Source organism: Lutjanus erythropterus, chromosome 18, assembly GCF_056507025.1.
Source record: "Lutjanus erythropterus isolate fLutEry1 chromosome 18, fLutEry1.hap2, whole genome shotgun sequence".
Classification (NCBI taxonomy): domain Eukaryota; kingdom Metazoa; phylum Chordata; class Actinopteri; order Lutjaniformes; family Lutjanidae; genus Lutjanus; species Lutjanus erythropterus.
The window spans coordinates 6,462,151-6,486,119 of NC_139334.1; the positions used below are offsets into that span (position 1 = coordinate 6,462,151).

At 38.7% G+C, this 23,969-nt stretch overlaps 1 protein-coding gene across 8 annotated transcripts in view; it reads right to left on the reverse strand.

Moving 5' to 3' along the window:
• The window catches only part of ralgapa2 (Ral GTPase activating protein catalytic subunit alpha 2), a 119,145-nt gene that overhangs the window by 63,763 nt on the left and 31,413 nt on the right, over positions 1-23,969 (reverse strand). For 5 of the 8 annotated variants that reach the window (XM_084743264.1, XM_084743265.1, XM_084743270.1 and 2 more), the window contains exons 4-25: positions 23,755-23,812; positions 21,279-21,322; positions 20,887-21,067; positions 20,226-20,341; positions 17,318-17,456; positions 15,971-16,179; positions 15,174-15,419; positions 14,804-14,986; positions 13,325-13,459; positions 12,998-13,146; positions 12,758-12,869; positions 11,719-11,956; positions 9,603-9,782; positions 6,877-7,023; positions 6,326-6,448; positions 5,190-5,275; positions 4,998-5,088; positions 4,652-4,825; positions 2,794-2,973; positions 1,864-2,057; positions 1,673-1,771; positions 168-323 (exon numbers count right to left, since the gene is read on the reverse strand). In XM_084743264.1, coding sequence (XP_084599390.1) covers positions 168-323; positions 1,673-1,771; positions 1,864-2,057; positions 2,794-2,973; positions 4,652-4,825; positions 4,998-5,088; positions 5,190-5,275; positions 6,326-6,448; positions 6,877-7,023; positions 9,603-9,782; positions 11,719-11,956; positions 12,758-12,869; positions 12,998-13,146; positions 13,325-13,459; positions 14,804-14,986; positions 15,174-15,419; positions 15,971-16,179; positions 17,318-17,456; positions 20,226-20,341; positions 20,887-21,067; positions 21,279-21,322; positions 23,755-23,812 — 3,240 coding nt within the window. The remainder of the gene's footprint in view (positions 1-167; positions 324-1,672; positions 1,772-1,863; positions 2,058-2,793; positions 2,974-4,651; positions 4,826-4,997; positions 5,089-5,189; positions 5,276-6,325; positions 6,449-6,876; positions 7,024-9,602; positions 9,783-11,718; positions 11,957-12,757; positions 12,870-12,997; positions 13,147-13,324; positions 13,460-14,803; positions 14,987-15,173; positions 15,420-15,970; positions 16,180-17,317; positions 17,457-20,225; positions 20,342-20,886; positions 21,068-21,278; positions 21,323-23,754; positions 23,813-23,969) is intronic. The other 3 variants (XM_084743269.1, XM_084743266.1, XM_084743267.1) reach the window with 2 other exon arrangements.

A 23,969-nucleotide genomic window follows, 5' to 3' on the forward strand; every position in this document is an offset into this window, starting at 1 on the left:
TCACCCAGCAAAAAGTAGATGGCAAATTGGCAACTACAAACCATCTTTTTACAGTTTTTAAACTGGGCCAAAGCATGTAAACCGCATGAGTTTGACTGGTGCGCCACCTGGTGGTGAACAATAGACCGACTGTCAGATTAACTGTAGGAGCCACCTGCTGGTTGTACCTGGTCATCACTGGTGATGCCCTTGTGCATGATGTGGTAGAGGTGCACCAAGAAATCACTGTTGGGGAGCACATCCTGGTGTCTGGTCATCATCTCACAGATCAGCTTGTACGCCTGCAGCTTGCCAGCCTTGTACTCAGCAGGCAGCATGGTGGCCTGTGAAGGGTACGGAGATGTCAGGTCAGTGTTACTATAAGGAGTTTAAGACACATTTAACATATATTATTACATGGCTTTGTTGAATACTCTATTCAGATTGGTCAATTGCACTATTCTAGAGTCTGTTATTTTTTTTTTTTTACAGCGCACCGTTGCTACGTATAACAGAAGAACTGAACAGGCTATTGCTATGAACACAGTTTCAATCATAGACTCTAATTTATTTTTGTAAGTAACCATGTAATAAGCGAGATAATGTACAGTAAGCAGGTCATTAATGTGAAATACTGTAAATCCCTTCAAGGTGATTCAAGACGCGTCCACTTCACATCCAGGTTCTGAATCACCCTGTCTGGGTTTATTTCAAAATAATGACCTGCTCACAGTACATTGTCCTTTACTTAATACACAGCTTGTTAATTCTGATTGGTTAATTCCAACATTGTAGGGTCCACTGTTTCTGTTGCTATGGATGCAGATCATTTTTAAATCAATAAAACTATTTTCAATTTAATATTTTGTGTCAAATTTACCATGTCATAAGCAGAATAATGTCCTTACTTAGGCTGCAGGGATGGTTTTGTCAAAAAAAATTTAACCAATGACAATTTAATGTGATCACAGTTTCTTTTCTCCATGTGTGAGGCAAACTACTAAGTTTGACTTTAATATGCAACATTTTTGTTTTTATAGTATTGCTGAAACACTGTGATTACAAAGTGTTAATTTAATTGTGTGTTTAGTAACAGCATCTGCTGCTTCAGTCCGGCTTATTCCTTTACTGCTGCTGGAAATATAATCAAATTGCTTCCTGAGCATTAGAGGATTCTCCCAGGGAAACACCTACCACATGTTGTTTACAACATCTAAACTCATTAATAAACTTTCAACGAGTGAAATAACTACAGCCTTCAATGAAAATTGTTGACTGACAAAAATCATTGTACTGAAACGTCTGTCATCAAAGACCTCTGATTGCAAGTGAAGACGACAGTGTGTGGGAGTTTTTTGTTAAGCCTTTTGTTAAACCTATGGTCCTCCGCACTTGGCGATCTACAGATTTGCAAAAGGTTTGGTCTTTGAGTGGATCTGGCTATCAAATGCTAAATGCAATTTACTGTGTGATGGAAAAAAAACAGGAATGCTGCTCTGGATCAAAAAAGTAGCACTGACAACAAGACTGGCTCTTTCCAGTCAAGCTGAGCAGTCACTGTTTGTTTCAATTACAGTACAACTTGTTGTATATTTTGACAGAAATGATTACTCATTCTGTATACTGTCAAAATAATATCCAAGTATTTTCTGACTGTGACTTTTGTTTTCTGATGTTTCTGTGTTGCTGATACCCTGAAGAGCCAGGAGGCCAGCATTCGAATAGGAGGGATGAAGGCAGGCTGGGGTGGAGAAGACTGGTTGTCCACACTGATCCCAAGATTGTCCCGAATCTGTAAGCACATGTTCACTTCCAGTCAGTAAAAACAAACAAACAAAAAGAGAAGCTTCATATGTTAGTTAGTTAGTTGTCTCTCCACCTCACCTTGGCAAGCTTGTGCCAGAGCTCATACAGATAGGAGAAGACCTTGGCGTGGATTCTGGGGCAGCGGATGCTGTTGACATCTCCGAGGATACCTAAAATCCTCCTCCAGAGGACAAAGGCTGAGTCAGCGTGCCAACCGGTCAGAGTCCCACCCGCAATGATGCTGACATCATCGGCCAGGCACTCACTACTGTCTGCATGGTCAGAGAGAGAGAGTTTGGGGTGGTTTAAATTATTTGCTAACAGCTATATTTTTGTAGTTGCTGGTACCTAATACAAAGTGAAACAAATTTAGTTTCATAGAGGAAATGTGATTCAGTCAACAAATGCAGAACATTTTTTCATAAAAGCTTTTTAAATTTTGAGACTTGTCTATAATACTTAAAAGATAAATAAACCCTTATTTGAGCAGTTGTTGACAAAATTAATTAGTCTCCCTGCACATTTTCCCAAATGCATCGAAGCACTAAGATCTGTCACTGAAACTGATCAAAGCACTCAAACACTTTTGGGAAACAGGCACAGGTCACATGCATCGTCCAAGTGAAGTCAGGTTGAACTGTGGGAGGACAGTGCCACCTAGTGGGCAACAGAAGAATGACAGGGGAGAGCAGGGAGTGATAAGGCCAGGAAAAGACTCAGAAAGGGATAGTGTGTGTTGCAGATTTGATGATTTTTCACTCCTTGTGCAAAATGTTGTGCACAATTAAAATTAGATACAGGAATGCATATTTAGTTCCAAGGAGAACGGAAAAAAAAACATTTCCATGTATCAAATTGAGAAACTGAACAGCATCTGCCTCTTAAGAGGATGGGAAAAAATGGGATGTGTGTAATGTAAAGCAAAGGAAATCAAAGAAGAAAATATGAAACATGGAGAGTCAAAAGTAAATGAGATTTATATGATGAGTAGCAGCTGGGGAGCAGTACCCAAGTGGTGTGGCATGTGTAAGACAGATTGATGCATGGTGTCATCCAGGGGGCAGTCCCGCGGGCACTCTGTGTGCACCAGCAGGGCCGGTGAGGCGGGCGGGTTCTGGGGGTAGTGGTAGTGGTTGTGGTGGTGGTAGGACGGGGGTGCAGAGTGGGGAGGGAGGGCACACTCAGGACCTAAAAACGACAAGGGGAAAGGGATAAAACGGTGTTTGAGGAGAATGGAGCACAGGGACAAGCCAGGAGTGACAACTTTGTGATGATCACAATGTAGGACAACACGAATAGAAGTTCACGTACAAGGATGGGAGGGGCAGAGTGGTGACTCTCCATCAATAATGATGGAGGGGGAGAAGGAGAGGGTAAACTTAGAGTTTAAAGGACTCTAAATCTCACAACCTCTCATTTATTAAACAAGTTATTTTTACATCTAAATGTCTACAAGAACTCCTACAAATAAAAAATGAAAAATTGACGTGTACCTTTAATGACTCGTAAGCTCTGAATCAGGTGTTTGCAACAATTACCTACCTAATGTTCTTTCGGATGCAGTGATACAAAATGGATCATTTTTTGAAACAAAAAACTAACGTTTTTTCTCCTTTTTTATTATCTTATGTATTTATTCCCTCCTCATTTGTAAAGGTTGTCCTCAGAATTTTTTGAACAATCAGAAGTGGGCCTTGAGAAAGCACAAGGATTGTCTTGATTATATTCCTATAAAATAAATATCAAACAAATAATTTAGATGATTCTGTCTAAATAAAAACTATAGACCACAGGTCACTTTCCTTCACAACATTCACAAAGGAAAAACACACACAGGTTGGCAGCAGCTTTAAAAGATTAAATGATCTAGCCAGGGAGGTACTGTAGCAGATACTGACATGCGCATCGAGTTTCCTTACTGGGTCACTCTACCCAGCTATGACTAATCCATCAAGAGTGAGGTTATAGGAGGATGGGGCACACCTCAGATGAACCTCCAGAGCTGCTGAACTCTTTCAACTCATTTCTTCTCTGTGCTGCATGTTAACACAATGACTTGCTCTGTGAGATGTTTTCTTTTTTTTTCTTTTTTTTTTTTTTAAACAATATTTACTGTATTTAGTAAATACACTTATTTAACGGAAACAAGCTGGAGAAAAGACAGTTTCTACATTTAACTTCTTATTGGCCAGTTTCCTCTAATTACTCCCAATAGCTTCTACATTGTATGTGTCTTTGTCTGCTTATCGACTATACAAGGCTAAGAGCTTATCTATTATTTTGTTTTAATTCATTGATTGTAGTTAATTGTGATTATGTGTGTTCTACAATACAGTAATACTACATGGTGTTTGTCCACTACCTTGAAGTGGAAACTGTTCCACCAAATGAAAATCTGCTAACAGACTGTGGGTCAACCCCTGGAGAAAATTCACTCATCAAACTTCAAAAATAACATACTATGGCTGGCCAACAATGTTGTTTCTGACCCCAACTGGGTCCTGAACGATGAACACAGATTGTTGCCATCAAACTGGAGAAACTGGAGATTCCACAATTCAATATGGTTAGACTGAAGTTTTGGACACCATTTAATCCTAAAACTAAATGAAGCCGAAACCCAGATCAAATGTACGTTGAAGGGCCTTAAATATTGCCTTCTGTAATTGTAATGAAAGATGTTTGCATTTTGTTTTAATTCTTGTCTTTTCTGCGATGCTGCAGATTGAACTGCTGGGACACAAGAAACATTTCCCATTTGTTCTGAAAATAAAGTGTCATCATCACCATCATCATTATTATCGACATCTGGAATAAATACAGGGTCTATGCATGTTTAGGTGCTCAGGGTGCTTGGTTTCAATACCTGCTAGAGCCTCGTTGTGGCTGAGCAGCAGACTGCCCTGGCTCTGGGGGTCGGCTGTCACGTCCATGTGGGCTGACTGTGTGGACTGAGTGTCAGCCTCCTCGTCGAAGGCCTGCCAGGTGACTTCAGCTTCGTTGAGGTAGCCATTGGACGTCTCACTGCTTATACTCTCACCTAGGTAGGGTGGGTGAATGAGGTGGATAAAGGACATAAAGAATGTGAAAGTTTAATAATGAGAAGTATAGGATGCAAAGGACATATTAATCCATGCCAAGAGTAGACACATCCACACAGATATCACAGTGATAATTGTTTTTAAGAAATAATTAGTGACGTAATATCTAACTTTTCTCTCTGAGTTTCGGTCTTGTGTGGTTCGTTTGTCCCTCAGCGATGCACTCTGTGTCAGCTGGACTGCTGCTCTGCCTGATGAGGATCTAAGCATACAGAGACAAACATTAAAGAAGAGACACTTGTGTGGGAAAATCCTTTTTCATTTCTTTTGCATAATACTATGTTACAAGATGATTCTCCTCACCACTGGGGGCTCATTGCTCTCTCTCCTCCCATCAGACGTCCTGCTATCAGACCCACAGGAAGTAGGAGAGTACTCTCTCTTCTGGGCTGAAGTGCAAAAGGCGATATTATGAATATGCAGAGAAACCACAATAAAGTTATCTTAGAAATCTTTTATCTCTTTACTACCACCATTATGTCCTTGAGTTTAATTAGATGGGCAAAAATTTGTTCCTTTTTAATACCCGGCTGAGAATGACAGATGAAGATTTGACTTTTTTTTTTTTTTGCTCTGCTGATTAATGAATATTGTCCTTCTGGAGTATACTAATACAACACATACATACGACAAAAATTCAATAAAAATCTAAATTTTATGAGAATACACCCTAAATATCCCCATATCCTCTCTATAGATGGAAACATGAATCAAAACGGTCTCCAGTCATCCTAACAATGAGATGTAGGACACATATAAAAAGTTTAATTTTATACATAAAACTGAATAAGTCTTCAGCAGATGTCACATCTCAACATATATTTAAAAATGCCCAATATAAAAATACTCCAATATTCCACCAGTAACTACAGCCAACATACCTATAATATGTGACCCAATGTCAACAAAACTTGAACAGCAAAGGCTTAACAAAAATTGATTTATTGCTATTTCACTAATTTGTCAAGGATCTAATTAATAAAATTCCAATTCAACTGGCAAATCATCTTTCCCCTTTTCATTAAATTACCTGATGGCTTACAGCAGAAGCAGCTCAGCTAAACCTCTTCTTAATATAATATGGCTTTGGGGATCTCATGATTCAATTCCCATTTGATTCAGAGTTGTTTTTTGATGGAATGAATAGAAAAGGAGGCACAATTTTCAGTCTCGTTCCAATAAACTGTGTGCCAAACCATTTCCTGGTGTCCTTATCTTCTGAAATAAAATCTGAAACATAACTGGCAATTAATAAATGGTTTGCAGCGTTTTTATTTTAAAAAGTTAACTGCATTAATTGATGAATTAAGTAAATTGAAACCATTTTACAGTCTCCTGCCTGTATGATAATGTGCACAATATCATTGTGAGGGAGTAATTTCAGTCTAGATCGGAAGTGAAATATTGGGGATTAAAATCCAGTTTGTGTTTGCATTCACCTGGTAAAGTGTCAGACAGTTGTTGGGTGATGTCTGAGGTGCTGCTGCTACGTGGCAGAGGGCTTTCCCCGCTGCCCAGCTCCTCCTCTCCCCCACATTCTGACAGCTGACACTCCTCCACATCTGACAGACAGGAGAAAAGAAGACACATGATTAGACAGAGCAACCACACCAAACACAATCCTTCAAATGTAAACACACTTGTTATTTTTAGGGATTTGAAGACACAGTATAGGTGAAGATTTGACAAAGTCATGAGAACATAGGAGAGAAATTAGGACATGCACACATGCAGAGGTGATGCAGACATACACTTGTGATAGACTGTATTCCCACATATTGCAGGGTTTTCCGAGAATTTTTTACATTTTTCAACAAGTAAGCACAAGACTGTCTTACATTCCTGTTAAAACAAAAAAAACCCTCGCTCCAAATACCGTCACAACAGACACAGAAACTGGCAGCATATGACAGATAGTGACAGATGGATGGAAAGGCAGGACGGAGGTCACAAACACACAAACACATGCAGCTCTCAGAAAACACTTTACCTGAGAGTCTGTGAGAGCAAGCAGAGTTACCAGAAGAGATACCAGGCAAGAAAGAGCTCACAGTGTGGAGCAGCATAGGAACACTTTTAGTAGTGGGCAAAGCCTCGTATAGATGGACACAGTTGCTGATGGACTGGCTTCGCTTAGCTTCGATCAGCGAAAAAAAGAAAAAAGAAGAGGAAGAAGAGGAAAGACAGTGGAAACAGAGAAGAGGTAGGGGGAAGAAGACAGTATTCAATAACAGCACAGTACAGAGAGCTACAAGAGTACTTTATCAAAACATTCCTGATCAGGAAAACTGAAGAAATTAAACACAGCAGAACAGGGTTTTGACTTGAATTTGGTCAATTCAGTGTTTGAATGGCTTTGAATATGAGAGAAAGATTCCAGAAACAAAATCAGAGCTGTGGCTCCAGGAAAGAAATACCAATAAGATTCATAAAAGAAGAAATGATTAAAACAAACTTGTCAGCCATCACACTGACATTTGCTTGGACTAAAGCCTGACTACTACTGGATGTTGGCATTGATATTTGAGACTTCGTATATTCATAAACTTAAAAATACAGTAAAAATAAAAACAGTGCTAACATTAACAAAAGGCTTTTTAAAAAGATAAGTTTGAAATTAGCACCAACACAACATTATTATTGTCACATACTATAAACAAACATTTTGAAAACAATCCCTTAATTTGTTTTAAAGAACAGTAACTTGTGTACTGAGAGGCACATTACAGAGGTACAAATAAACTACTCAGAGCTCTGTGGTGGACAAGCTATATAATGGCGACATTGTTATTAAACAACCTCAGACATACAGTATTTTTACCATTTCTGTAGTGGAGGTTCTTTCTGCTTATCAGCCGACATATGCTGATATATCCAGCGATTTGATTTAGTGGTCAGGCTCAAGCTTAGACTGGTATTGTCTTCAAAGCATGTGGGTTTACGTGACATGAGACACTTAAACTGACTTAAAATTTTTCTCCTACAGCCTTGAAAGCTGCATTGCAGCAGTCTCTCCCCTCTGGCAGTGAGAGTAATTACACAAACACTGCTAAGTTGTGCTTATACAGTTTTACATCACAGGGTTCATGCTGTAGCTTACTCTGCCACTATGGTTGATCCTTCCTTTGACTCTGGCAAACCAATCATTGCTTGCTGACGTACAACGCATCACAACCGGCACGACTTCATTCAGTTACTTATGTATGTAAGACAACAGAGACAAGGATTCTTTATCCAAATGGTACGAAACATAGGAAAAGAATTAACAATGTACAGGACGAATCTTCAACATTTTATCTTAGTTGATTGAAATTACATAATCATATGATATCATAATTTAGACACAAATTAGCAAAGGTATATCTGATAACCATCCCAGCAGTGGCAGAGTGAGAGCTGGTTCAACTGGGTCTCTGTAGTTGGAGAAGCTTAATGAGCACCATAATGAAAATCCAGCCATTCTCTCCATTATCAAGACAAGATCTCACAACAATATTAGTTTGCATTTGCATGCGCAAGTACAGCCAAGTTTTGACAGTTGTCAATGCTGAGGCATTGCCATTGTGTGTGGATAGCACTTCAGGCTTAATCTCAAAGAGAGCAATGAAAGAGGACAGTTCTATTCTCTGCTTTCAGCACACTTTAATTATGCCTTTCAGTGAGAGAGAGATACATCGTCTCTGCTACAGCCCACCACTGCTTCCCATTTATGCATATTAATGAGCATTAATTACACTCTTAATGAAACTATCAAAAACTGCCGTGCAATTGATGTGTGGGCCTTCTCTTGAGGAGTAGGGAGGAGGGCTGCTGGGCCTTTGAAGATCAATGTGGGAGAAATCCAATTAGGCCAAAGAAAGGGAAGGGAATTTGAAGCGGTAGTGTTTAATGTCCATCTTTGCCTGCTCGCAGATACAAATAAACAGAATAGGTACATTAACATGCACACGAGACACATAATAGATGTTTCAGCACACACACAAACACTAACACACATCCCTTCCAAGACTTCATCCTTCAGGCACAAATACATCTGCTCCTAGCTCAACAAGCTCGTCATATTAGTGAGTCGGTGGTAATTGGAGGGGTGGAAGGCCAGGAAACGAAAAGGGATCGTCTCTGTCTTTTATCCTCCACATTAAGATTCTGTCTAGACAAAATTAAGACAAGCAAGACAGGCACCTCAGCTAGTTACTACTCCACTGCCTCCCAGCTCAACTTATAATTAGCCTGCCACGTTCCCATCAGATAAGGGGTGTTTGCGGCATCTGAATTGAGCTAATGACAATGAGTGTCCAAAGCTGGCCTTTGACATGCCGTCGGGGGAAATCGCACTGTACGCCTGCAATCGAGCTGACATGGAAACATGTTGACATTGGCCAGTGACATGTGAAAGGAACAATGGGTGCCATCTGCTGGCCTCTTTGTCTTTAGTGTTGTGCTTTTCAACGACACCTGGGCTAGCGTACACACAGACCTGTCTGAAGGCTTTCACAAGCAGTCAATACGTCTGATAAACCCTGTGGTCTGAGGCTGTGCTACAGGAGCTTATCAGTACTATGTTGCTGGCCCAACACAAAGCCAGAAGATTAACACAGCATGGGTATAGAATAGTACATACATGCATAGGGTCTTATAAAAGCCAGTCCTTTGTGTTTCATTTTTGCCTGCTTGCTTTGATGGTATAGTGTTGTCACTAATATTACAGGTACTTACCAGAGGCCTTCTGTCGGACGTTGTTGCGGGCTTTCTCTACACCAGGAGCTCCTGACGTGGTGGCAGAGCGAATCCTCATGGGCTCCTGAACTCCTGGCGCGCCCTGCTCCCCTTGGTTCCTCCAGCTCAATGAGAAGGAGCGTGCCACTGCTGCCGCCTTCTGGGAGTCCTGGATCACTCCTGAAGTGCAAAAGAACAACACTTGCTCATCATTACAGAGATGTCAGTATACAGTTTTAAAACTAATATTTAGATTTATATTAGAATTCAAAACAGCTACCTCTACTGACATGCAAGACAGGTCACTCAGGTGCCCTCAGGATAATTATGGTTATGGTATTTCAGACCTTAAAAACTTTAAAAAGCTGTAGTGGTTGTCAACAAGAATGTCTGATCGCACATTTCCTTAAACATGCACATTGTGTGGATATTATCAAACTTGCATGAGCTTGTTGTCAAGTGCACAATTAAGGCTCTAATGTGCCAGATTTGAATGTTTCAGACACTACCACAAGTGTGTTACTGTCAAAAAAAGGGACACTCTAGCAGACAGCAAGTCACACTGACGGGCTTTGGGCAGTTTATGTAAAACAAGTATAGTGTAGAGCCAAAAGTCAAATACCCAAAATGTTTCAGTTTACAATGACACAACACAAAGTAAAATCCAGACATCTTCACGCTTAAAAAGCTGAAAAAACAGAATATTCAACTTTTCTTTTTTTTTTTAATGACATACTGGATCAGTTAATTGATCAGGGTACAAAATTATGACCAGCCAAAGTGCGGATTAAATGTGCAAGTGGCTAGTGGATTTGCTTCACTCACCAGCCAAAACAATGGTATCTATTGAGTGACTGCTAAAATTTGAATATATGCTATTCATTTGGACCAAGAAGTTAATTGATTTGATTAGTCAGCAGCCAGAAAATCAATCACCAACAATTTGATAATCAATTACATGGTGTAAAATTGACTAATTATCGGCACTAAACAGTTGTCTGAAAGGCCACATCTATTAGAGCAGTGGTTAAAAACCTTTTTTCTTAAGGGATCCTTTTTCTATCTTTGAGTAAATTGATGACCCCTGACTAAATGACATGTTTTATGGCTATTTAAAATTAAATCTCATGCATAACATGTACATACAGAACAACTGATCAGCTGTACAATTAACCAAAAAAAGCGAATGCAATAACTGCAGGAAGTTTGTGCAAAACGTTAACGTTAAAACATTTTGAGCAGATTATTTCCTGTGAATGTTGCATCAGAGATGAGTTTTCCTGTTATTTTAGGAACTTTCTCCCTCACACTTGGCCATTGTTCTATTACCACTTTGGCTGTTTTAACTGTGTACTTTTCTAATGCAGATCAAGGCTGTTTAGCAGACAGTGATGGCTATGTGAATATAGCTTGTGTTTAGGTCTTCACCATAACCTTATGCTGTGAGATTTTTTTTCACTTTAATCTCTCATTTAAACTTCAAAACGAACAACTTTTTTAGTTTTCTTCACAGAAACAAATGAAATACTGCGATGTGGGTCTACTAGATGTTTTTATGAAACATTTTCTTACATGGCTTAAAAACAAGAAGGCCTCACGACCCCTAGTGAAGCTTTGGTGACTTCTAGTGGGGATCAGAATCCCAGGTTAGGAAACCAGTGGATTGGAGAAAGGGGGTAATGATGTGGAAATTATTTGACATCAGTTTAGAAAATCTGTTACACATATGTAAATGTATACTTACAAACTGGAGCCAAATCTATAACAAGTGAGCTGCAATTTATGTCAGCTGATACATTTAAACACTTCAAAAATGTGATTTTGACCAACTCAGGTTCTTTAGAAGCTCTGTAATATAATATTAGAAATATAGTGCACATATAAAGTATTAATGTCCAAAGGGGATGAATACTTTGTATAGGCACTGTAGTTCCAAGGTAAAAAAAAAAAATTGTTTTTAAATCAAAATAATTTCTAACATAACCAACCATCATAAAAAATGTAGGAGAAAATAAGGATCCACTGTAAGTAATCGGAACCAACTAAATTAAATCCATTTAAAACCCTTTTTCACCCAAATTCTCGCCATCCCCAAATCCCTGTTTCTCCCCCTCACCCCGTCCTCTCTGCTTCTTCTCCTTCTGTTCGCTCAGTTTGTCCAGAGGCAGGTTGGCCATGTCCAGGCCATAAACGGAGCGTGCCAGCACAGCCGTCAGCGAGTCCATGATGCTGGCCCACTCTGTCACCAGCTCCTCCCAGCAGGTAAGAGAGGACAGCACTGCCAGCAGCTCGTCCCATAGCTCCCGGGAGATAAATACGCACAGGTTGGCTCGCACCCACGCCACGATGATGGTCTGAATGCAAGATGAGACAAGGACAGATGAATTAGCATTGACAGACATGGTCACCACTATGAATTCCAGCCAATGATAAGATGTGACAGCAGAATTCTCACACTGATACATTAAATTTGGTACAGTCTCTGTTTGCTTTTTTTGTCAATCATCCAAGACACACACACACACACACACACACACACACACACACACACACACACACACACACACACACACACACACACACACACACACACACAGGACATATACACAGAACATACAGGCTCATGAGCAACAAATTGTGGCAGTTACTCATAAAGGACACATAATTTTATACATTCAATGTTGTGTAATCACAGTGTAGTAAAGTAAGAGTATTGAGAGTAGATATGATGATATATTCACACTCACTCTCTCATCTTTTTTCTGATATGAATTTTTAAAAAAAAATTAGTTAATCGGGGTTTCTGCAGGTTTCAACAAGTCAGATTTTGAACTGATGTGAACTAAGACCTATTTCACATGCATGCTAGCAAAAAATACATGCATTGGTGATTACTGGATCAATGTCGGTTTCATTTTGTAGCTGTTACAGAGTGATCAATACAATTTATCCTCGAACACGTTTGAAAGTGAGACTGAACCAATTTCATATTAATATCGGTAGTGTTATAATCAAATACGTTTTTAAGAACTTTTAAAATCATATTCAAGAAATATTAAGGCCTAAAATTCTTGATTGAAGATTCTTAGATTTTAGACTTTTTAAGGACGTGCAGAAACCCTGGTTAATGTAAAACTAAGCACCTGTAGACGTACCCTAAAGAGTATAGATGCTAGACTTTCAGCAAAGCTATCTTTTCTTTGGTTTTCCTGCGGTCTCTTCATCACTGCTTCTGTGATCCTCAGCAGTACCTGCAACATCTGCTCCCTGCACAATAGACAGGAAATCAGAAAAAAGGTTGAGTGATGAAGAATCATCAAATAAAATCAGATGACATTTGTGAGTCATAAAGATGTGAAAAAAATCTTCTATGTGTGCTTGAACATCTCACTGACCATGTCTGTGTGTTCATCGTGTGCTCCATGATCATGTGCCGGTAGATACTGAGAACACCCTTGCACACCTCGACCTGGTTATCCAGGAGTTTAGGTACATCCTGACACGGCTCCAGCAGGAACACATTGGATGAGTTGGTCAGGAACACCTGTACAGATAAAGACACTGTAAAGATGAGTAAACAGGAAAAACACACTAACAGAGAAAGTAGTACTCCTTGAAAAACAGTAACGAGAGAGGAAGTGCATACAAGGGGTGCTGCTGATTCTAGGCAACAAATGCTGTGACCTCAGGATAAAAACACACCTCTGAACACTGAGACAGACCTGTAGCGTGGGCTGGATACCAGCCTTGACGTCCCTGTTCTGCTCTTCAGTGAGAAAGCCCCGACTGATTGCGCTGCTGAATGAGTATGTCCTCCCCCAGCTGGACGTCCGTCTGTGGCCTTGACTCTGTAACGTCTGGTAGAAGACAAGGCAGGCCAATAGATTGGTCAGTCACAAGCTAAGAAGTTAAGACAGATGCTATACTCATGATAGACAAAAGCTTGCATGTTTGTTAAGAATAAATCTTCTGTTGTCTTAACTTGTTTATCTATGCTATCTCACAACTCCCCCAGTGTTTGTGGTTTCGCTTAAGACATGAGACGATTATGTCATTAATCATATTGTTTCTGCAAGCTAGAATTACACCAATTGTAATAAATAAATGTAAAATCTATTTTTAAACTGAGCAACTTACCCTTTTTTGATTAAGGAGAAGCACCTGGATTTTTTTCAGCCAATATAGTTATAGATAACTAGTAATGAATGGCTTTTCTAGGCTGATACTGATAAGATAACTTATAATTTTACATTTTTGTGTTTTAAATGGAAGTTGATATAACCTAAAGATCAGTGTTTCCCAAACTTTTTTTTTCCTATGGACCCACTTTTTAAAAATGACAAACTGTTGTGACCCAAGTCATAATCAGTCTTATCAATAGATAATTTGTGCATAAATTAAAATTTCTGACCATTTTCACTGCCATTTCCACATCACCTTATATTATCTTGACACTTTATTGAAAACATATGCATGTTAAAACTGTAGAAATTAGAAAAAGAAAAAAGAAAAAGAGACAAAATAAGTGCATTTAGAAAGAGGCTTGTGTTTTCCTCTTAATAAAAATTAAACTGCAGATATAAATCTTAAATTAGCAGAATTTCCTCCAGTCTTTTATCTATTTGGGAAACTCAAATAAAATCTCCTGTGACCCAATCTGTGGGTCCTGTTCCAGTCTTTGGGGATGACTGCTGTAGATGATGCACACCTGAGAGTAAGAAAGGCTATGATGCAGTGAGCAAAGACGGACGATTTAATGTGTCATTGCTCTGACCAATTCAAATTTAACTGACATCACTATTATAACAAAATCAAAGAAAAGTTCTACCTATTCAAATGTTCATTTATTTTTCCAAGTAAAGTCAATCAAAGAACTTTGAATAAACTTGGGCTTTTATAGAATATTTCACCCAAGAATTCAAATTGAGTTCTCCCATCAAATTAGATATTATTTGGCTTTAATTTGTCACATTTCAATCTCTGCATTATAAATACTTAAGTAAATTTCTCATTATCAGACAATATTTAAGATTTAAATTGGTGTTCCTCTGCAATCTTTGTATGTGGGCACATAAATGTCTCAGCTACACTACCAGTCATTTGAAGTCTTGTATCACATAATAATTAATAACAAGCTTAGTGTATACAGCATATGCTAGAATTTTTTTTTCTAATATAGTGGTCTGAATCAGAGGTTTCACCTGTGCATGCATGTTGTTAGTCTCAGGGTTGAGTGTCTGTTCAGAGCTGTCATCCACTTCATCTCCCCGCGTAGCTGTGTCAGGCTCTGTCATGAAACTGGGCTTCTCCTGCAGGATCCACTTCCTGTACACTTTGATCACCTTCCTGGTTGCTGAGGCCTCACAGGACGGCAGCAGGAAGGCCTTAGGAGGAAGAACACAGACTTTTAGTCTGAACCATTACAGCATTATCTTTACGTTATGCTAACAAACAGCCAGCAGAGGGCAGCACAGTACACGTTATCACAGTGTCACCAGCCAGGCTGTATTCTAATCATGACCAAACTGAAAGTTATACTGTAATTAATTTATCTTGGTGACCCCTCTGTACCTGGTGGAAGACCTCGTTGACAAAATTCACATTGTCCCTGGTGGACAGCAGGATGGCGTGCACCATGTCATAGACATGGCGGTGCTCCTCCTCGATGCTACACAAACTGGAATCGCTGGGCCGTCGATCTGACAGCGTGCTGCTGTTGGAGTGGCTCTTCTCAGGCTCCCCCGCTGGCCCATTTGTATCCCCATCTGATGTCTTATCCTTCTCCTTCTCCTGGCTGCTACTGCCTGCAGTGACAGTCTGGCCACCACAGAGACACCGTGAGAAATGAGAGTCTGTTAGTGTGCTATAGAGTTGCCTCCTCACAGTTAAATAATTGGTCGCTATAGTAACTGCAAGCAGAAATTCAGGAGTTGATTAGTTGTGTTTTATGGTTGGTTTTATGTGGAATGAGCTACTGTATTGGTCATTACTGCAAAATGATTCCCACCTTTTCATAATGATAATAATAATAATTTTGCATTTACTTCCCCACTTTCTCTTCCCATAATTGCGGTCACTCTTTAAACAAGACATCTAATGTACTTTACATATACTCCAATATATTATTTTAAATGTGTATATAATGCATGAGCAAGAGAATTTCACAACTTGTAATGTGCACTGTAGTACTGTATAGGATTAGTTATTGATTCATGTGTGTGAATATTTTCTCAAAAATGGTCTTCTCTGCCCAGGTGTCTTTATACAGAGAAGATGGACTCAGGCATTTTTCTATAAACGTAACTTCATAACAAACTACCTCCTCCATCCTCAATGACAAATCAACAGAACAATACTGTCGTACTCACCTGGATGAGTTTGGGAATGACCTCAGTGCCGTTCTTGGCGCTCTGCGCCGCAGCAGCACTGCTGACATACTTCTTCTCCAGGAAGAAGGTGACCAGCCAGGTGATGAAGGCCACGCGGGGTGCCAGGTACTGGTCCCTGGTGCAGAAGGTGCTCTCATTGTTCCGCGTCACTGGCACATACAGGGGTTTTGGTCTGTGGTGGGGGAGGTCTAATTGAGAAATACAGTGGGGCGAAGAGTAAAGGATGGAGACAGAGCGAGGGTTAGAAAAAGTGACAAAATAGAAAAGGAAAAAGAGACTAAATGTCAGCTCCAGATGTTTCAGTGTGAAGGTGTTCAGAATCAAAATCTGTTCACTTAACCATGGAACCTCAGGAGCTGAACAAGTATCACATTATTTATTAAATGAATATCATTATGCTGCTTGCTTGTTATACATTTGTTTCTTTTATATATATTTACTCATTCATTCACAGGGACAATGTACATTAGTCAACATCCAAACAAATGTTCCCTAAAGTCAGCTTAAGGCTAGTTTTCATTGGCAGTCCCTTTGCCAGATGTTGTTAGGCACCCTAGAATAATACAAATAATACCATATGTAAAATAGTCTCAACAGTTTAAGACACACTATATGGTGGTAGCTGTTCTTTTGGAGAGCGATCATACATCATTCTCTTTTGCAAACTAAAATGGTTTCTAGTAATTTAACTTAAATAGTTGTTGCATTTCTGAAAACCCCACCTTTTATTTGAAAGCAGATTTGTTGACTGAAAAGCCTCCTCTGAGCTTTTGAATTCAAGGAGCTGAGAGATATACCAGGAATGAACATTACAGGGCTAGCAAAGTAATTTGAGGGTTAATTTGGATTTTAAAAATCAAAAAGATTACCCAACTCTTTAAGTTCATACATGTAGAATACATAAAACTTATCATCTTTGCCCTCTCACCTTTTGAAAAGATGATTTATTTTGCACACAGCCAGGCTGTATTTATGGTGAATATAGAAAAATATTAGATACTGCTTAGGCTGTATTTCTGGATGTATTGATCTAATAACAAAGTGGTAAATGGTAGAAATATAAAATGATGTTATATATGAAATGATGTTAACAATGTGAACTGTAACACATATGGACAATACAAGCATGCTAGTTTTCTGAATAGAGCCTTTACATGTAACAAAATCAGACTTTAAAAACAGTCAGACTGAGATTTTACTTCTCAAAAAGTAGCTCTTATATCTACAGTGTACAGTGTGTGTTCCTTTGCAATAATAGAATACTCACTTTGAAAAGGCTTCAGCACAAAGCCAAAATCTATATCTATGTACTGTGCGTGATCTTACCTAATAAAGGCTTGTAGAGATTTGTAAGCTTGGTGAAAGAGGGGAATAGATGTGGAAGGTAGTATTTCTTGAAAAGGCTGAAGAGAAACCTGAAGCCTGTGTCCTGGTTCTCTTTGTTCTTCCATTCTAAACTGGATGCCTGGCAGACAGAGCACAAAGGCAGACAAGGTCAGGCTACAGGCAGAGGAGATGGTTCCAGCATCACTCAGACACTGACAGTATATTGTTTGCAACACAATAGTTTGAAGGTTGCTCGAACAAAAGTCTAGAGAGGGAAAATGGTTTGGACAAGTATACGCAAAATTAACAGACTCCAACTTTACACACTTAACAACTGATATTGTATTTAGCTTTTCATCTTACTGTTGTATAAGAAAATGATTATCAAACATACACCGTATAAACAAAACATACATCAAGGTAGGATATCTTTGATTATACAGGTCATGTATATTTGTCATGATTATCAGTGTTCATTCATACTGCTTTTGTTTTTTAGTAGATCCCTCCTAGCAGGGTGCATTTTTCATTTTTCCAACCAACTTTAGATGAAACCATGCTCACTTATGTATGATGAAAGCCTTGACAGATGCAAGCTATGCTTCACTCAAACTTTTAACTCATAGTACTCCATAACTTATGTCACCCGTTACTCATCTCCAGACACCCACCCAGCATACAGTTAGGAAACAGTAAACTAGCAAGCTAATTCTTGTACCATGTGTGGTCTGGTAAACAGTGAATTCATAAAACTCAGTGCCCCATATTGCTATTTTATAAGCTACTCATAACCAGCTTGTGAACGTAAATTTAAGACTCTTTGATGTTACCGTTTAATTAAATTTTGCAATTAAACTAAACATCAAATATGAAAATAAAAGCATCCTCTTCAGAGTAAATACATATATTGCCAGTTCAAAATTATAAATAAGGCAAAATGACAATACCTGTTTAAAGAACATTTGCACAAATACATTAATTAGTCCAAAAACATATAATAACATTAATCGTTACAATTGTGCTATAGTCAGTCTGAAATGAGGCTATTACCAGGCAGAATTCCCAGTTTCGGGGCTGAAAGTCATTTAGACCTCTGTTTTATTACTATTGTGGTTCTCTGTTTTATAGTTTCTACATGGCTCAATGGCATTAACTTATGTATTTAAACATAAGTTAATGCCATTCTGTCTTATTTAGCCTTAAGACAGTTTAAAATTTGGTAAAAAGTAAACCCACACAAACTGGAGTGCTTACAGCTTAGCTAACTAGCTAGCTCCTCCATGCCATCTAGACAGAATGCTCCAGTGGTCACCAGGGGACAAAGTTTGCCAACAGGAATAGCAAAAAAGTAAAACACTGTAACAGGATAACAGAGGCATTTCATTTCAGCTCTTGTTTATTTCACCAAAGATAAAAGGCGCAGGCATTTTGTGCTCAAAATTACTTTTTAGACTTGTTTACAGCATTCAATAAATAAATATTTAAGACCTTCCCAAACAGAATTTAAGACTATTTAATACTGTTGAGGCCTTTTATTAATAAATGAGAATTTAACACATTTTAAGAACCTGTAGTCACCCTGATTCAGTGCCACATATTGCTATTTTCCAAGCTACACATAGTAAAGCCTCTTTGTTTGACTCAAATGGTTAACTCATAGCCCTTCAGAACATCTATTACTTAACACTAGACACGTTATTTTAGCCGAGTTTGGAATTGTACATCGCACACAGATAGCATCAACTGATGCGAACGTGTGACTCTGTTGTAAGTATAACTCTACAATTGGCAGTTACATTCGCTGTCTCTGGTCATGAGTGAAGCCACAAAGGAATTGGTAAGTTATTGTGGATGAATTGTTATTTTTTGTGTTCCAATAGAGATAGGTGCTATGCGCCTTCTTCTTGGTCTACCAGAGGGTCATATTGTGAATGTCAACCAAGAGAGGTTATTCACTCCACTGATTTTTGTCGAAAAGAAGAATATTTTGCTCTTTTGGATCAAGGATGTTGCTCTAACAAAAAAGTTGCAGCACAATCTTATAATGGATACATCTCATGAGTGCTTCACTCCACAGTGGGTACTTTGTACAAATTTTTTGACCATTACTTAAAACACATTGAACCTACACTGTTATCCTCTATTCTACAAAGACGTCCTAAACTGACCTAGCCTGTCTCTGTACCTTGTTTACTGCAATTCAGTTTTCCTGTAACTTTGTTATTTGTTTACATACGTATTTATTTCATGTTGCCTTTCTCTGATTTAGGGTGTGGGGATGGTGGGGGGTGGATAAAATGTCCCTTTTTTATTTCCTCTTCCTTCTTCTCATTTTACTTGTGATATGTTTGAGCTGCTCTTGCTTAGTGTTTTAGATGAGTAACCTAACTGGTCTTGAGGAATGGGAAACATTCATTCTGAGGGTCTATGAGTTAACAGTTTAAGTCGAGCATAAACACAGCCGTTGAGGGTTTTGTCATATGGCAGTGTGTGTGATTTCATCTAAACTGGGCTGGGGAAACATGGCAACTGTGTTTTTCATTTTAATTGTAATAGAATTTAAACAGTATATAATGATGGATTAATTATTTAATTTTAATTGTATTCAATAAGTCTAGCAAGGACACAGGGATAAAGCCTTTTAAAGATATTCAAACAACTAATGGCAAAAAGATATATCAGACTCATGCAGAATATGCATTATGAGCGTATCTGACAGCTTAGCCACGGATTTCCAAACATTTGTCTCTCCATTTTACATGCAAACCTGCACTATTATATAACCTGTGCCATTGCACCCACCCTCTACTGACAAGGGATTCAGTTCAAGTTTTGAAAACCACGTCACAACCACTGCATAATCTGGTCAATAGTTTTGTAGTCATTTTCTAGCATGATTAGTTGTTACCTGGATGACCATGTACTTGAGCAGGGTTTCGAGGATGAAACAGGTCTGGTCATCTGCAACCTTTTCTCCTACCACAGCCGGAACCAGCGGGGTAATCTCCTCAGGAACCACCTTGGCTGCTCAGATCAACAGACACAAAGATCTTAAGTTAAGAGCAAGCAAACAAGATTCTCCGCTAAGAAAGGAACATGCACAATCTAATATCAGTTTTGTATGTTTTAGATAACCTCAGTGACCAAAAACTCTAGGTACGATAATACCACCATAAAAAAGACCAGAATATGATATTTATCACAATAATAAGAAAGAAAAATGAAGACTTGAAGAATATCCTTTTTACATAATGAATCTTGTACATATAAAATTTGTTTTTACTTTTAACCTAAGGTGCTTCTGATTTTCTTCTTAAATAAAATAAAAGTAGTCAGCCATGTCCTAAGCATGTGAAAAAAAGGCATTAATTGTTTTTAACAATGAATATTTGAATCGTGTGTGTACAATTGAAAAACACAAACAACTCAGCAGTCAGCAGCAGTCTTAGACAATAAAATAATTAACCAAATAATATTACGGCATTTATTATCACAGTATGTATAATAGAGATATTTTTTTATTGCAATATTGCCATCTCAATATCTCATCTCAAAGAATTCATATTCACCATCAGGGGGGTTGGAGAAGGGGTTATAAATGATGGTGTCGAGGGTGCAGGGCCCTCTGGAGGAGGGCACAGCAGGGAAACCTGGCACCAGACAGGCAAAGATAAGGAACTGCTCCTCAGCACAGTTGTCCCTCAGGGCTTGAAGCCACAGCAGGAAGAGACGGATCCCCTCGCAGCGGATCTACACAGGAGGAGGTTGGGACATATTAACAGATACACAGATGTTAACAATCTAGTTAACACAGAAATAGGTGTAATTCTTAAGTGCTACATGTGATCTAGTGTGTAGACAGATATTTGCATGTTAACATTCACATTAACATCATAGTACAAAGTGCTTCTCGAGGATGGCGATTTTTTTCATATCTTATAGCAATGAAAGAAGCACTTACCTTGAATGAATTTCCAGTGTGTAGAAGCTTTTTCAGAATAGAACCTGGAGGAAAGAGAAAATAAAGTCAAAATATTCGACAAAGGTCTCCTAACACCACAAGTAGAGACACAACAAAATGCTCAAAGTTGACAGGTAGGGAACTGCTGGCCATCTCCACTGAGGCAAATTGACCTTGATGGTTGGTTGTGACAAACTAGTGGGTAGAGTGGTGAGGCTTCACATTTTCCTGATGAAAATTAACATCAGTTAGCAGCGACATGCATTCATGAAGGCAATCTGGTTCTGCTGTAATCAAATGACACATTGCTCTGACTGCTAAATACCTTGGGTGGAAGAGGTCTGTGTGTGTGTGTGTGTGTGTGTGTGTGTGTGTGTGTGTGTGTGTGTGTGTGTGTGTGTGTGTGTTAGGACATATTCTTGACAGCCTGCAGACAGCACTGTTGAGGTCCTTGTCGGCTGTGAAGAAATTTGGGCTAAGTGTTATAGGGACTTTAAAATTAGGATTAAAAATGGGGTTACGTGGGGACACAAGAGAAGCTACCTCAGAGGTGTGTTTAAATCTTTATCAGGAAGGTCCTTAATTGACTGATTTGACCCAGACATATTTCAGTGGTAGCCTGGAAGCACTGGCTGGAGGTCTTTAATAAGTGTCCTTCACTGGTACTTTTGTTATTCTCCTCTAAATCAGCTAAAATCCAGAATATTTCTCTGCTGGACACAAAGTTATAAAGAAATCCTTTCGTAGTTTTGGCCTCAAGACAGGAGGAGTTTGAAGCAAGCAGACAAAAGATGATAACAGGTGTGAAGATTTTGTTCAGCTTATAATTGTCTGGGTCAAAAGTCTGTGAGCTTGCAGTCCTCAGCTGGAAGGACAGACCAATACAAATCATTAATGTCATCCTGACTCTGCACAGGGCAATGAAGCCCTGAAATCTTTTCAGCAATGCTACTGGATGCAGAATGTGAAAAAAAATTATGTAAAAGAAAAGGTTCTCGTAGGAATTCAACTAAAACTATGGCAATAAGCTATCCGACTACCATTAGAGATGTACAAATCCGCTTTTTTGGGGGGTTCCAATCCGGTTCTGATATTGGATTCCAATATTATACCGATAACAGTGCACATTTTTTCTTCATTATTACCATTGTAATTATAATTATTATAATTATATATATATAATTATTATAATTAGTAGTAGCAGTACTAGCGGTAGTAGTAGTAGCAGCAGCAGCAACTTACAAGATAATATGAGGCTGAAACTGAACTCTGGTCTGGAAAGCTTACGTACTTTTGGTAATGAAATTTGTGTAACGGCGTCTTTCAATCATTGGGTGGCGAAGCAGATAGGCTGAGAGATGGCCCTCATTTATATGATTTCCCATAATGCATTGCTGGGATATTTTATGCTATGTTATGCATTGATATTCTATTATCCAAAATGTAATCGTTACTGTTTGTTAGTGTATGTAATATGTCATGTGTTTGTAATGTGGTTATTAAGAATATGGTGATGTTAGTGATGATATTAGTTTCTGTTGGTAGTTCTCATTTTTGTTGCCATGAGTGAAATGGCTAGTACATTTCTTTAGTCTAGCTGTATTGGACCAAGTTTTTGGAATGCATTTCCCTTATGTTACATGCACATGCAGAATAGAAATAGAAAGTGTTATTTGGCTTTCAATTCAAATTGTTTTGTATAGTGTTAACAACTACAAAACTTGAGATGTTTTGGAATTTAGATCAGACAGGGATAAGTCTGATCTTCGATGAATGCCTTTTGTCAATATCAGGCCCTGACTCCAATACTGCATCGGACTGGTCCCATCTCTTAACTACCACCACATGTTTTTTAAAGCAGGAGCACATGGTCACAGCACAGCATCTTGACCAGTGACAAATGAACTGATGAACACTGAAGAAAATCTGTATGACTTTAGGAAAAGGCCAAGAGGCAGACTTAAACCTGTGACAATTTCTTGTCCAATGACTGACAAAAAGGTGAATTTGTCTGGGGCATCCAGCCTCAGATGATATTTGGACATAATACAAGCCTAGAGGGGAAGACCAATCTACAACAGTGATCTAGACCTGGACTGTTCCTGCCAATGGCTGACAAACAACAGTTATAATTAGGGTTATCGCTTCTTGCAAGGATTTTCCTTTTTTTGTGCAGGACTGAAATCATGCCAGCATAATTCAATTACTTATTTGCATTTCAAATGAAGTGCTCATTTGCATTTCCCATTTACATCCCCTTCTAAGACTAATTATTTTCTCTTCATTATGGGAGGCTTAGGCTTGGCTGTGGTGACTTTTTTTGTCCTAAAGTGTATCTTAGAGGTTATAGAAGCACAAGGGGGAAAGACACATACACAGTACATAATGACCCGTCAGCTTGAAGGGAGAGACAAAGCACAGCATTCAAGGTAGAGCCAAGTATTTCATATGGTGAAAAAATGTTAGCAATACATACCTATACTGTGAAACTGCCATCGGTTGTAGATTTTTTCAGGCAGATGTTGTAGTATTTTCTGATGAAAAAAGACAGAAAAGGTATGATTATGTTTAGTCAGTGAGCGATTATTAAGAGTTTGGCAGATTACAGCAATGACAATAACATAATGGTTGAAATGAAAAGTTCAGTTTATTTTGAAGACAATGGTTGCATTAGGAAACACAGAGGGGCCT